The sequence below is a fragment of the Fringilla coelebs genome (assembly GCF_963513975.1).
Source record: "Fringilla coelebs genome assembly, chromosome: 29".
Lineage (NCBI taxonomy): Eukaryota > Metazoa > Chordata > Aves > Passeriformes > Fringillidae > Fringilla > Fringilla coelebs.
Window position 1 is genome coordinate 1,850,219 of NC_140055.1, and position 13,948 is coordinate 1,864,166.

Below are 13,948 nucleotides of genomic sequence, written 5' to 3' on the forward strand. Positions count from 1 at the left end.
CCCCTGCCCGGTCCTGGCATCCACGAGGGATTTGGTGGGGGGACATCCAAGTCCCAATCCCCCCATCACCCGCCTGGGCATGACCAGGTGGGCCCGGGCACGGTGGGGGGGGTGATAGGGGCCCCCCACCCCCTTGTGCAAATCGGCCGAGGGGAGTTTCCCCCTTTGCATAACTAGGAATGAACCGTGACGGGAAAAACAGGAACAGAAACCCCAGTGGGCACGGCACAGCTCGGCATGGAACGGCACGACACCTGCCGCCGCATCGGCCCTACGCCATCTCCACCGGCACGGTGCCATCTGGCTGCGGCCCTTCCTCACCCTCCTGCTCCTCTTCCTCCTCCTCGGGCTGCCCTGGAGCCCAGTAGCGGGCAATGGAGAGGCGCAGCCCCTCCAGCCGCCCGTTGGAGAGGTCGAGGCCCGGGGGCCCCGCGGGCGGCGGCGGCGGCTCGTCGCGGCGGCGGCGGCGCGTCCGCACCTCCAGGCAGTTCTGGCCCTTCAGGTGCCGCTGGAGGTGGTCGTCCTTGGCGAAGGCCTTGTGGCAGAGGTAGCACTCGTAGGGCCGGGCGCCTGTGTGCAGGTGCATGTGGTTCTTCAGGTCGTAGCTGTGCAGGAAGCGGGCGCTGCAGTGCTGGCAGGAGTAGGGCCGCTCACCTGTGTGCTTCCGCATGTGGATCTTCAGTTTGTCGTTCCTGGAGGTGGGACACACGGGGAGACATTGGTATTGAGTAGCCAACGTGCCATCCAACCACCGGGGGGAGGGCAATGGTGTTGGAAGCCCGAGAGCAGGGATGCTCTGCAGGGCACATGACTCTGGGTGCTTGGCGGGGCACTGGACCATTGCATGGCTGCATGGCTGAGATGCAGCTGGCTGCTGGCAGGGGGGATGCTGCTGGCTACCCTGGGCTGCTCTGGCAGTGCTTACATAGTGCAGAAGACTCCCCTGGACCTGCACCACAACCATGCCAGGGCTGACAGCTGAGGTCTTATGGGTGCCATCAGGTATCAGGACTTGGGTGATCTGGCAGCACTCACAGAGTGCAGAACACCCCATTGACCTGACTTCACCAGCAGCTATGGCAGAGGGACACCACCTGGGATGCTCCTGGTCCAGCAGCACACATGAGGTGCACAAGGCCCCATAACCCCACTGCACCACAAAAGAACTTGAAGGGGGTGCCACGGAAGATGCCACTGGGTACCTGTGTTGGTCCAGAGCACGCACGGGGTGCAGAAGACCCTCTGAATGTGCACCCCACTGGCAGGACTGGCAGAGGGGTGCTGTGCAGTGTGCCATCAGTTTGGTCTGGCAGCACTCAGGGGATGCAGAAAACCCCACAAACCACGCCAGGCCTGTGTCCAGGCCCCGGTAGGACTGGCACGGGGAGGTGCCATAGGGGATGTCACTTGGCACACATCAGGATCATGCGGGGAGAGCCCGTCCGGCAGCACTCACCGCGTGAATCGGACCCCGCAGACCTGGCAGGCGAAGGGCTTCTCGCCCGTGTGCGTGCGCATGTGGCGAGGCAGCTTGCCGGCGCCGTGGATGACCTTGTGGCAGACGGGGCACTCCTGGGGCATCTGCGAGCGCCGCTTGCGCACCAGCTTGTCGGGGCTATCCAGCCCAGGCGCCAGCGACTCGTGGTGCAGCGAGCTCAGATACGCCATCAGGTCGGGGTCGATGGCGTCGTCGTCAGAAGCTGCCTCCTCAGGGGACAAGGGGGGCTGGTAGGGGAAGGGGAAGGAGTGTGGGGGCAGCTCCTCCTCCTCAGGCAGCTCAAAGCTGTCGTAGGGCAGGGACAGCCCCTCGGGCAGAGGGGGCGAGGGCAGCTGGGAGGGCGGCGGGGGGCTGCCGGAGCCCTCAGCCTCAGCGGGCGGCTCCTCGGCGTGGTTGTTGAGCTGGGCACCGCGGGCTTGCAGGAACTTGCGGGTCTTCTTGCTGCGGCGCGGGGTGGGGCGGGGGGGCGGCGGGGCAGGCACCTCACCCTCGGGGAGGGTGGAGAAAGCCTCCAGGTAGCGGCGGGCGCGTTCGCAGTCGCCGTCATCGGGGCCGGGTGCCTCCAGCCCGCTGCCCTGCAGGATCTCCACGCAGGCAGCGATGACACACGGGATCTCCAGCAGCCGGGCAGCGCGCAGCACCTCGCCCATGTTGGCGCTGCTGATGGTCAGCGTGGCCGTGTAAGCGAACTCCAGCAGCGCACCCAGTGCCTCCGGCCCCACAAAGTCCAGCTCACAGACCTCCTGCCCCGGCCCCGGCCCTGCGAAGAGCTTCTTGAAATAGCGGCTGGAGGCAGCCAGGACGGCACGGTGGGTGCGGTACTCCAGCCCCTGCGTCTTGATGGTGACGTCGCAGAGCAGCCCCAGCTGCCGCTGCTCGTTCAGGCAGCTCAGCAGCTCGCTGCTGTGCTCAGGGAAGGGGATGCCGATGAGGTCGTCCTCTGGGCTGCCCATCGTCCTCACCTGCAGGAAGGATAGAATGCTACTTGACTGGCAGAGGAACAATCTGGGAGAGAGCGCTTGGCAGAAACACTGTGGCTGGAGCATCGCTGTCATGAAGCCAGGGCACAAGGAACGCTGGGGTGGCACTGGGGTTTCAGTGGGACATTAACTGGGGCAGGCTTGGGGCCCAGGGTCTGCGCTCAGTTCCCTCCATGCTGTGTCGAGGTTGGCGGGCGCAGGCCCCCCACCACAGGCCTCCACACTTCCTCCACTACCACCAGCACCCAGCCGCCCGCGCCGCCACAGCAAAGGGAGAAATCTCAGCGTGGTGCCTTTGAACAGCAGCGAGGTGCAGCACTTCCTGCGCCAGCCCACCCACAATCCCCCCAGCCCACCGCCACGGCCGGGTGCAGCCACTGGCTCCCATCAGCCCCATCCTGGGAACACGGGCCTCACTGGCAGAGGCACGGGTGGGCGGGCGAGCGCTGGGAAGAGCACCCTGAGGGCCGGGGGCCGCCCCGTGAAGCCCAGCTGGGCTGGGAACAGGGGCCACACTTCCTGCCACGGCAGATTAGGATCAGCACCTGTGCCACCGGTTCCTGCCCCCGCTCCTGGTCGGGACTGGGCCCCCTCCCTCCCCCTGTGCCCCAGCCCGGGGCCACTCCTCGCCCAGCCAAGCCCAGCCTGCGCCAGTCAGGCCTTTCCCACGCTGCAGCTGGCAGAGCTTGGCCTCAGCCCTAAACCCAGCGCTGCTCACACTCCCACTGTGGTCCCCATGCTGCACCACCAGGGACCCACGTGCTCCTGTGGAGCCAGCACAGGTGGGAAGGGGGAGCCCGTGATCCTCACAACCTGCAGGCAGGCTGCGGGCAGCAGTGGCAGCTCCGGGGCTGCAACCTGCCCAGTGACACCTCGCCCAGCTATGGCTCTTGCAGCCAGCCAGGCTGCTGGGTGGCACTGGCACTGCTGGGTGACAGTGGAATGGAAGTCCAGCAACTGCAGCCTGGGGGAAGCAGAGGCGGGTACCACCTCTCGAGTTGTGCCACGCCAAGCCGTGCCATGGTGTACAGCAGCATGTGGCACTGGCCATCGCCAAGCCGTGCCAGGCAACGCTGAGCCATGCCAGGCCCATCCACCCCAAACCCACCGGGCCGTGCCAAACCACACTGTGCCGTCGGCAGGCGGGCGTGGGGGACGTGCCCCCTCTTGCCCATGGAGGGGCGGCGCAGGCGACGGCCCCCGGCACAGGGGCCCATCCCCAAGCCGGCCGCTCCCTGCGCTTGGGCGGCCGCCAGCTGGGGCTGCCTCGGCAGGCAGCTGGGAACGGCCCCGGAGCAACCGGCTGCGGAGCCGCCCCAGCCGCTGCCGAGCAGGCCCGACCGGCAGGGCAGGCGGCAGCCGCCCCTGAAACCGGGAGCCAGCAGTGCCGACCGCCTGGGATGCTGGCGCCAGCACCCGTGGCCAAGCCCCCCTCCCTGGCAGGAGCCCATCCTGCCACCGGTTGAGGTCCCCTCTGCCTGCCGAGGTGGGGGTGATCGGATTAGGGGTGATTAAACCATCAGGGCCCCGGGAGCCAACAGGCAGTGACAGCCCCCGGTGGGATTAGGCAGGATTAGCTGCAGGGGCAGGATTAAGCAGGGGGGCAAGTACCCCATGCCACAGCTTGGGCAGCTGGAGAGGGATGACAGGGATGGGGCACCTGCCATGGGTGGGCCAGAGCCCCACGGACCCCCAGGACTGTCACAGGCAATAGTCACAGGATGGGGTGGCACTGTGTCCTCCAACACTGCCTCCCCCAGTGATGGCACCAGGACAGCCTCCGTTCTGCCCTGCTCCCCACTGCACCTCCAGCCCCACAAGAGCCCTGGGCACAGGGCACTCGCAAGACTGATGGCACCCACTGGCACCTGCCTGTGGGGGTGTCTGGGCACAGGGCAGCAGCTGAGACCCCATCCTATCCCAGCAGTTGGAATGGTGCTCTGAGGGATGGGCACGGGCACCGGCCTCACCATGTCCCAGCGCAGATGGACACAGCCTCAGTGCTGCCAATGTCACAGAAATCACCAGCAGAGGTCTGGTAAGGCAGTTGGGACCCCGGTGAGCAGCCACGGGACTCGGTGCCACCAGCCATAGCTGCAGAGCTGGGGCAGGGTGGGGGCGAGGTGGCGGCGGCAGGAGGGGGATTTTCCATCGCACCAAACCGCCCCTTACGGCTCCTTTGCTGACACCCCCACCCCCCCGCACATCCTCCTCACTGGAGCGAAGAAGTCACATGCTGAGCGGGTGCTGCCGTCGAGGAGATCACCGCACTGATAAGGAAATGGCAGAGGATGAGGTGTGAGGGGACAGGAGCCGCCCCCGGGCCCCCAGCATTCCCAGGCTGCTACCGGAGGTGATGGCCGGGAGGACGCGGGTGGTGATGCCCACGGCCTCGCCATGCCAGAGCTTCCTCGGTTACCTCAATGCTGTGGTTGGGCACATTTTGGCTGAAGCAGCCGAATGGGACTGAGGAAAGGAAAGGGGGAGTTGCTCCCCGTGCTGAGCTGGCTCCCATGCAGGGCGGGTGGCAGCAGGAACAATGTCTGCCCAGGTCACCCTGACATCCCTCTGCCAGCCCGGGCCGCCTGGGACAACCATGGCCAGGCTCCACCCATGTGCCAGCTCCTCCAAACAAGGGGTCCAGCCACCCAGGCAGGGCCATGGGCAGCGGGGTGGGGTCCCTGCAGTGCCCCTCCTGCATGGGGGTAGGCTGTGTGCCATGCCACCGAGCAGGGATGGCACCCCAGGTGAGGGCACGGTGCCAGCCTGCGCTGAGCACTGGGCCCGGCTTGGGGACGGAGGGAGGTGTGAGGTGGAAAGGGTTGTCTAGGGGGGGATCTCCTGGCCTGTTCCCCCATGGGGAAGGAGAGCAGAGGTCCCAGGGAGCACAGTCCCCAGCCTGGGCTGCTGCCAAGTGCCCCTGCTTTCGGTCACAAGAGTCACAAATGCTGTCGAGGGACTTCACAGCCCCACTGGGGAGAATGAGTCACCCCGGAAGGGGAGCGCAGCGCAGAGTCGCCCTGGCCCCTCACCCCGTGGGGCCCCTCACCCTTTGGGATCCAGGACGTGGACCCAGGAGTCCGGGCTGTGCAAGCCACCCACCCTGCTACTGCCTGAAGCCAACTGGGAGCAGCAGTGGCCCTGGTGCCAATGGCCAGAGTGTGGCTGCAGGGCAGGGGCTGTGCAGCCCCCCTGTCTGCCCAGCAGGGAGGGTGGTGGCCGGGGTCTGGCTCAGCTGGTGACCCTGTAGCAAGCACATGCCAAGGGTCCCATTGCTGGAGGAAGTGGGGAGAGCAGCACTGCTCTTTGAAAGAAGAAAAGAACAAGTAGAGACAAAAGGAAATGGTTTGGAGATGAAAGAGGATAAACAGTCCCCCACCCCACAGCGCTGAGAGTGAGCCCCATGGAACTGCTCAGGCCCCCTGACAGTGGCAGCTCACTCACAGAGCTCCCAGGCACAGCCATGGGGCATTAGCCACGAGTGCTGAGAAGGGGGCTGAGCGCCGTGGCCCAGGGCTGCCTCAGCGCCCAGCCAGCACTGCACCTGGGGCCAGCGCCAGCCTGGCACAAGAGCTGCCATGGAGGCTGGGCACAGGGCATCCCTGCTGCGGTGAGCAGGACTACTGGTGTTGCCAGAGCCGCTCCTGGCATCTGTGGCAGGGACAAGAAGCAAAGTCCCCGTGCCACCCACCCAGCCTGCTGGCACTGTGCTGGCATCGTGGCCCCCTCCTGCTGCCAAAATCTACCCCACTGCCACATCCAGCTGCCCTGCATTGCCACTGTAGGGTGTGGGCCCTGCTCTGCCAAACCAAAGTGACCCAGATCTCGCCACTTGTCCCATCCCATCCCATCCCATCCCACCCCATCCCACCCCATCCCATCAGCAGTAAGGGTGGTGTAGGGCTCAGGTAACACCAACGTCCCACAGCCTGCTGCTGCTGAAGCAGCTGGCCCAGATCTCCCAGTGTCCAGTGCCACACTGGGTCCCCACCACCCTGGCACCTTCCTCCTCCACACCAGCAGTGATGGCAGGGTGGGTGTGTGGCTCACCTGCCCCGTGTCCCGGCGTGGCTCAGCGCTGCGGCGCGGCCCGGCTGGCGGCCCGCGAGTGGCAGGGAGGGGAAGGCAGGGTGCTGTGTGAACTTGGCCCTGCTCCCCGCTGCACTTGAGCTCAGGATCCCACCTCAAAAGGAGTCGACGCCCACACCCCGGGTCACGCACCTCCCAGCCCCGCTTCCCAGAACACACACGGCATTAACTCTTTGCGGCCGGTGCTGCGCCGTGGGGCGCCAACCCGGAACCGGGCAGGGGGCATCCCCTGGCCCACTCCCACGGGAGAAAATCCCCAGCGCTGCCAGGACAGGCACCCGTAGCGTAAGCATGCCTTCTCCCCCCCTAACATCGTCTCCAAGCCGTCTGCCCCCGCCCCCCCCGTGCCGTGGCACATCACACAGGCCCTCACCTTCTCGTCTGCCCCAAGGCAGGGCGCTGGGTGCTCGCCACTGGCCATGGCCAGCCCAGCCGGGCTGCGAGGGCGCCTGTGCTCGGCGGCAGCAGGGCAGGGCTGGGTGCAGCATGCTGCAGCCTGCCCGGCCAGCCCTGGAGCCACCCCCCGGTCCTATGGATTCCTGTCCTGCTCTCCCCTTGGAGCAGGTTCCCAGGTTCCCGTGGGGAATGTGGGAAGCAGAGACGGCCCAGCTGGACTATGCTGCCTGATCCCCTCCACTCCCTAGGCAGGGGCACTCGTGGGCTCCCCGGCCAGGCTGCACATTCACGCAATGCCCCCATAATTACACCCTCTGTGTCCCCAGCTAAACAGCAATTAGCAGCCCGGAGAGCTCGCCCCACACCCCACCACCAGCACCGGCACCCGCCCAGGCAACCCACGCCAGACCGGTCAGGGGCACCTGCACTGTGGCACCCTGGCATGGCCCAGCAGGCTCCAGAGCTGGGGCTGTCTGCAGCAGGCCAGGCAGAAAGGGGAAGAGCCCCACAGCAAAGCAGCCGGACAGCAAAGGGCTCGGGCCCAGCCCCAGCAGTGCTGACGGAAGGAGCTGGGTTGTGCAAGAGCCCCTGGGCAGGCAGCGGAGACGGGCAGAGGGGCATCACCAGTGTGCCCCCCATGGTACCCCACTGTCCCATCACTGTGGACCCTGTGCTGGGCAGGAGCCAGCTGTGGTGCCACGGGTCGCCCAGTGCCTGGAGTGCAGCAGCACACAGCCAGCACAGGGTTGTGGGCAGCATCGCCCACCACACTGCCACAACGCTCCAGGCTGCCCCAGTGGGGGACAAAAAACAGGGCACAGCCCTGGACAGCATCCATGAGAGGGAGGGAGGACAGGAGGGAAGGAGGAGGGCTGTGGCACCTGCTGCCAACCCTTCCCCTGCCCTTTGTTCCCCATAAAGGAGGGGAATGGCGCCAGTCCCCCCTGGCCCAGGTGTGCCAGGTGCTAAGGGCGGGAGATAAGGTGGGCGAGGCGGGCAGGGAGGGGCACGGCACGGCATGGGCACGCAGCCCTGAGTCAGGGTTCCTACTGGTGGCCAGGATGGGGTGAGTCACCATGGCCCCCCCACCCTGGGGGTGTTGCAACCACCCAGGCGCTGGCCACAAACTGCTGCTTGCCCTGGCTGGGGGGCAGCGGGCTGCCTGCCTGGCCTTTGGGGAAGATGGGCTAACCTCCATGAGTCCGTCTGTCCGTCCATCCATCCATCCATCTCCAAGCTCCACACTTGCCTTGGCCAGTGGCACCCTGACCAGTGTCACCAGTGAGGGGACATGGCCTCATCCCAGCCGCTCTTCCGATGGCAGGATGGGCAACCCCATCTCCTGCATCACATCCTGACACAGAGCAGCACCCTGACCTGCCAGGGCATGGTGTGCCATGGCCACATGCTTGCCCAGGACAGATGTGGCATCTGTGTCACCTCTGGCCTTCCCAATGTGCCAAGGAGATGGCTGAGGCAGAGGGAAGGAAGGAGGGAAGGAAGGAGGGAAGGAAGGAAGGAAGGAAGGAAGGAAGGAAGGAAGGAAGGAAGGAAGGAAGGAAGGAAGGAAGGAAGGAAGGAAGGAAGGAAGGAAGGAAGGAAGGAAGGAAGGAAGGAAGGAAGGAAGGAAGGAAGGAAGGAAGGAAGGAAGGAAGGAAGGAAGGAAGGAAGGAAGGAAGGAAGGAAGGAAGGAAGGAAGGAAGGAAGGAAGGAAGGAAGGAAGGAAGGAAGGAAGGAAGGAAGGAAGGAAGGAAGGAAGGAAGGAAGGAAGGAAGGAAGGAAGGAAGGAAGGAAGGAAGGAAGGAAGGAAGGAAGGAAGGAAGGAAGGAAGGAAGGAAGGAAGGAAGGAAGGAAGGGCTCTGCCAGCCACCAGCCGGACAGGCAGGCTCACCTACAACTGGGCCTGCTGGCTGGCCCCAGGGTGAGCTGGCTCTGGAGTTGCTGGCCCTGCAGCACAGTCACGGGAACCCCTTGGAGGGCAGCCAGACCCCCTGGGTCCCACTGTGCTGCACAGCCCCGAGGGGCCCCCCCAGCTGGTGGCACCTCCTACTCAATATGCAGGGTTCATGTCCTCACAGCACCTTGGGGACTGAGCATCACCAGTGGCACAGACTGGGCCCCAGTGCTCCATCCTGGCACCAGGGTGGTGCTGGTCCTGGTGGGGTCACCTGGCAAGGACAGTGCCAGCCCACAGCCCCCCCTCCACACCCTCCAAAATAGCCCGGCTTCCGCCCCCACGGCAGCTGCCTGCTGCCAGCTCCCCGCTGCCCACGGCTGATCCCGGGGAGGGAAGGGGGGCAGGCGGTTCTAATCCCCCCCAGCCCCCCCCGAGCCCACACAGCACCGACAGCCAGGCCGTGCCCGCCACGGCCGCTCCAACCCACAGAGTGCCACCGAGGAGACCCCAGCCAGCCCTGCAGCAAGGGGAGGGCAATGCCCCATGGCTCCACGGGGGCAGCAGGCACGGGCAGCCTCTGTGGAGCCCACCCTGCCTCATGGTGTCCCCAGGGCCCACCGTGATGTCAACACCAGCTGCCTTGTGCCACCTGAGCAGGACATAAGGGTCTCTTCCCTTCTCTTCCTTGGCCCCGCAGTGGGGCTGGCAATCCTCCTGTCCACCCTTGCTATGGCTCCAAGCCCTGTGCCCTGATGGTTGCCCAGGGGAGGGGAATCAAAGCAAAACTGCTGGGGTGACACTGTACCCAATGAATGTCAGCCAGCACAGCCACATTCTCCACCCTGCTGGTGTTCAGTGAAGGCAGTGCCTGGCACCCGACCTGCCCAGGACCCAGAGCCTGGCAGCAGGACCCCCTTACCCACTCCCCACTCCAGCTGCTGCCCACGGGGCCTGGGGACATGACAGAGACAGCTGGGCAGAGTGGAGCACGCAGTGCAACCAAGACTGCCGGGAGAGGCCAGAGCTCGCCTGACCTACTTCTCCTTCCGCATCACCTGCTTTCATTTTCCCTCACCCGGGCTGGTCCCCCTGCCTGCCCAGGGCTCCATCAAGTCATGCCAGAAGCTCTGGGGATACAAGTCACCCGGGCACCATGGTTCCCACTGCACCATCCTGCACGTCAACTGACCTGCCCAGCCCTGGGCACACGGTATGCCCGGGTGCACTGAAGGTCACTGGCCACAGCCCCGGCACCACCACCTCCCCTGCCTGCATGGCTACCCAAGCGCCATCTTCCTGGCACGAAGCGAGTTTGACGGGTCTCAGCCCAGCCCCTCACCAGGTCCTCTGACCGCCCTGGGGCTTGCTGGGGTGTGGACATGCAGCTCTCGGGGCATGTCAGGGACGCCAGTGCTGCCACGGGGAGCCAGGCGGGCGCCAATCCTCCAGACGGGGCGGCCGCTCCCACCGGCACCCTGCCTGCTCCCGCCGTGGAGTTACCATGGGAAGGCTGTGGTGGCGGCGCAGGGGGAGCGCAGGCTCCCGGGGGCTCCCGCCAGCAGCCCACACGCTGCCAGGAGAGATTTCTCCCTGGTTTCATCATCCGCTGCCTGCCCTGAAGGAGAAGTTCCTGCTTCACGCACGGGGCAGCAGCCACCCCTCGAGGGCTGGGGTGCAGCAGGGGCCGCGCTGGTGCCGCAGCCCCGCCGTGCCCCTCCCGCCCCCGTGTGCTCGGGCCTGTCCCGCTCGTGCCACGTGTGCACTGAGGGTGCACGGCAGCAGCTGGCAGAGCCGCGCTGCCACAGCCTCGGGCTCAGCACCGCAGCGCTGGGGCAGCCTGCGCCCAGGCAGGGGGTCTCGGAGGGTCCCCAGGACCCGACACGGATATGTCCCCCGACACACAGCTGTCACCTCCCTATGGTCACCTCCGCACCCATCCCCGGCATAAACACTCCTAGCCCTGCTGCCCCACTCTCTCTGCTGTGCCAGAGTTTCCCCTTCTCCATGCGCCCACTTTAAGTTCCCGAGCTCAGTCCCTCCCTCCCAGCACCAGCATCACCACCGAAGCCTTGAGTGGCCGCAGCCGCCGCGTGCCCCCTGCAGTGCCGGGGATCCCAGGCTGACCCCGCTCCTGTCAGCCCGGCTGTGGTGGGGGAAACCGAGGTACGGTGCGACTCACCCCGCGACAAAGCTGGCACTGTGTCCCCTCGCCAAGTGAACGCAGCCACGGATCGAGGGCGGTTGTGGCCCAAGACGTGGATCTGCTCCGGCAGGAGGGTAAATACCGCACCCCGCCCCGGGCAAACAGCGGCCGGGGGCAGCCAGCCAGGGGGACGAGGACAGGTACGGCAGGGCTGGGCGCACGGGGCAGAGTCCACCGGTGCTTGGCAGGTGCTACCATGACACCGATCCCGGGGGACCACTGCACAGCCGAGCAGAGGCACCCACTGCTGCTGCCAGTGTGCCAGGGCCGGGGCTCACCAGCGTGGCACAGCGTGCTGGGACACTGGGATACCTTCCAACTCTACCAATACGGGTGCAGAAGGGGCTTCCTGAGTTCCCTTCCTCCTGCAATGGTGCCGTCCCCACCCGGTGCGCCAGGCATGCTGCCAAGCTGCTCACCAGGTTAGGAAAGAGGGGTAGCAGCACCCGGTCACCCGTGGGAGACCTGCGGGGGACCCTGGCTGGATGGAGCAGCACCGCAACAGGACCACAGCGGAGCCTTGGCAGCCGCCCCGGCACGCAGCGGGGACCTGCCGATGTCACAGATTTCCCGCAGCCCCGTGCGCAGGGACCGGGAACAGCCCACGAGTGACACCCCCCGCCCCACGGGCGACGTGTCCACCGGCTCCGGCGGCGGGCGGGGACAGAGGGGCCGTGCAGTGATCGCGTGCCAACCGTGCCCACCCGCTGCCCGCAGCATCCCAAATCAGCGCGACTCACCGCAACCGGGCGGCAAAAGCGGTCGCCGCACCGGTCGCCGTCCCGATCCCGCTGCCGGTGGGTCGGTACCTCCGCGCAACGCCAGCCGGTGGGTCTGTCCGCTCCCACCCACTGCCGCTCACCTGCGCACCCCGCCCGAGCCACAGACCGGTCCCGGAGCCACGGCCCCGCCTCCGCCTTCACCTGCCGCCGCCGCGCCCCGCCCGCCCCCCGGCCACTGCTGCTGCCGCCGCCGCCGCCGCCGCCGCCGGGGCTCCAGGAAGCGCCCGCCCCCGCCTCCTCATTGGGCAGCGCGCCGGCGGTCACGCGTCCGATTGGTGGAATGCCCCGCCCGTCAGCCCCGCCCCACCCCCCTCGGGAGGGCGGGGGTCTTGCGGGCCCCCGGGACCGGGGTGCGCGGGTGGGGGGCGGCTGAGTCAGAGGCGGTTAACGGGATCGGGCGGGGGTCGGCTCCTGGCCCGGGCAGGAGAGCACGGGACGGTCCCGCTGCGGCCCCCACCGGCGCCGAGTGCGGTGCCAGGCGCCGAGCGCGCCCCGCCCGCTGCGGCCGCCGAGTGCCGGGGCCGGCACGGCACTGCCCGCTCCGCCCCGCAGACACGGGGGGCGGGGAACCGGGCATGGCGGGGGGGTAAGAACCGAGAAGTGTGCACCGAGGGAGAGTTTCGAGTGCCGGGCATGGGAAACCGTGCGTAGGGTGAGATACGGGGTGGAGAGCCGGGGTTGGGGAACCGGGCACCGAGGAGCGGACACCGGGGTACTGGAGTGCCGGACACGGGGGGATGGAGAGCTGAACACGGAGAACGTGGCACGGCGGGGAGCCGGGCGCCGGGGGCGCGGCGCAGGGAGCAGCCCCCTGCTCTCGGCGGCGCTGGAGCGGGGCGCGGCGGCCCCCAGCGGGGTGGCTCCTCCGCAGGTGCCTGGGCGCGGGCCCCGCGCAACCTGTTTGGCCGCTGCCGGCTCAGGGAGGCAGCGGCGGCCCCGGGGCTCACCTCGGCTCACCCCGGCCCCCCCGCGCTTGGCTCCGAGCGCGGCCACTGCCCGGCGCTAGCGGAAAGTGTGAGGAGCCACCGCCGCTCCGGGGCTGCCAAGGCAAACACGGCCCCGCGCAGACGTTATGTCAGTGGGCGGGGGGGCCGCGCCGGGGCACCGCGCCGGGGCCGAGAACGGGACCCCCACCCCTTCGCCGGGCCCTGGTACCGGGCACCTGCCGCCGCGCCTCGCCCAGCCGCCCGCTTCTCTCCCCCCAGCTACGTCCCTCTGAGCGTGCACCTGCATCCCCGTCCAGGGTACCGGCCCGCTAGGCTCGGGGCTTCCGCGGGGCGGAGGGGGGAATCCGCAGAACTACCTCACCGTCCGCGAGGCTGCCACCGACCCCCGGCTCCATCGCTCCCCGCCCGTCCCCTCGGGCCACGGTTCGCCATCGCCGCTGCGCTCTGCCACTGCCTGCGGCTGTGCTCCCGGTGACTCTCCCTGCTTCCCCCGAGGCGACGCCGACGGTGCGGTCGCACTCACCTCTCTCAGCGGGGCCAAGACCGGGGCCGGGCGGGGGCCGCGGGCTCAGCCGGGCCGGCGGCGTGGCAGGAAGGACCGGGTGGTCATCGCGGCCCGCGGCAGCTGCCTGCAGAGGGCACTGCTGGTTCCCGGAGCCGAGCCCCGTGGGCGGCACCGATACGCGGAGGGACACGGGGGTCTCTTGGTGCCGGTGGCACCGTTTATTTAGGTTAAAAACAGCAGACACGACTCGGGCAATCCTGGATCCCCTCGGCTGCACTTGCTCGGGGCTCCCCCATGCTGCCAGAACGGTTGAAGGAGCCCCCTGGCCTGGGACCTAGCTTGAGTAACCCTGAACCGGTCCCTATCCCAGGGGTGCTCACCTGCCCCCCCCTCATTGCACCTGCCCTGCACCTATCCAGATATTCTAACCTACCCCACACCTATCCACATGTTCTAATCCACCCCACACCTATCCAGATATTCCAACCTATGATACACCAATCCAGATGTTTTAATCTGCTCCACACCTATCCAGATGTTCTAACCTACCCCACATTCCAGCTGTGCTCACCTGCCCCACCTCCCCAGCTGTACCAATTCACTCCCATTCCCCTTGTCTGCAGTGACACCTAGGCTCACAGGCCCCCTCTC

General features: G+C 67.3%; 1 protein-coding gene across 1 annotated transcript; it reads right to left on the minus strand.

Moving 5' to 3' along the window:
* Positions 1-92: 92 nt before the first annotated feature.
* On the minus strand, positions 93-6,642 carry ZBTB7B (zinc finger and BTB domain containing 7B). Its single transcript, XM_084223044.1, has 3 exons — positions 6,529-6,642; positions 1,457-2,460; positions 93-692 (listed from the first exon to the last, which is right to left on the minus strand). The coding sequence occupies exons 2-3, from the start codon at positions 2,449-2,451 to the stop codon at positions 272-274; spliced, it is 1,416 nt and encodes a 471-aa protein (XP_084079170.1). The 5' UTR covers positions 2,452-2,460; positions 6,529-6,642; the 3' UTR covers positions 93-271.
* Between the last annotated feature and the right edge of the window lie 7,306 nt (positions 6,643-13,948).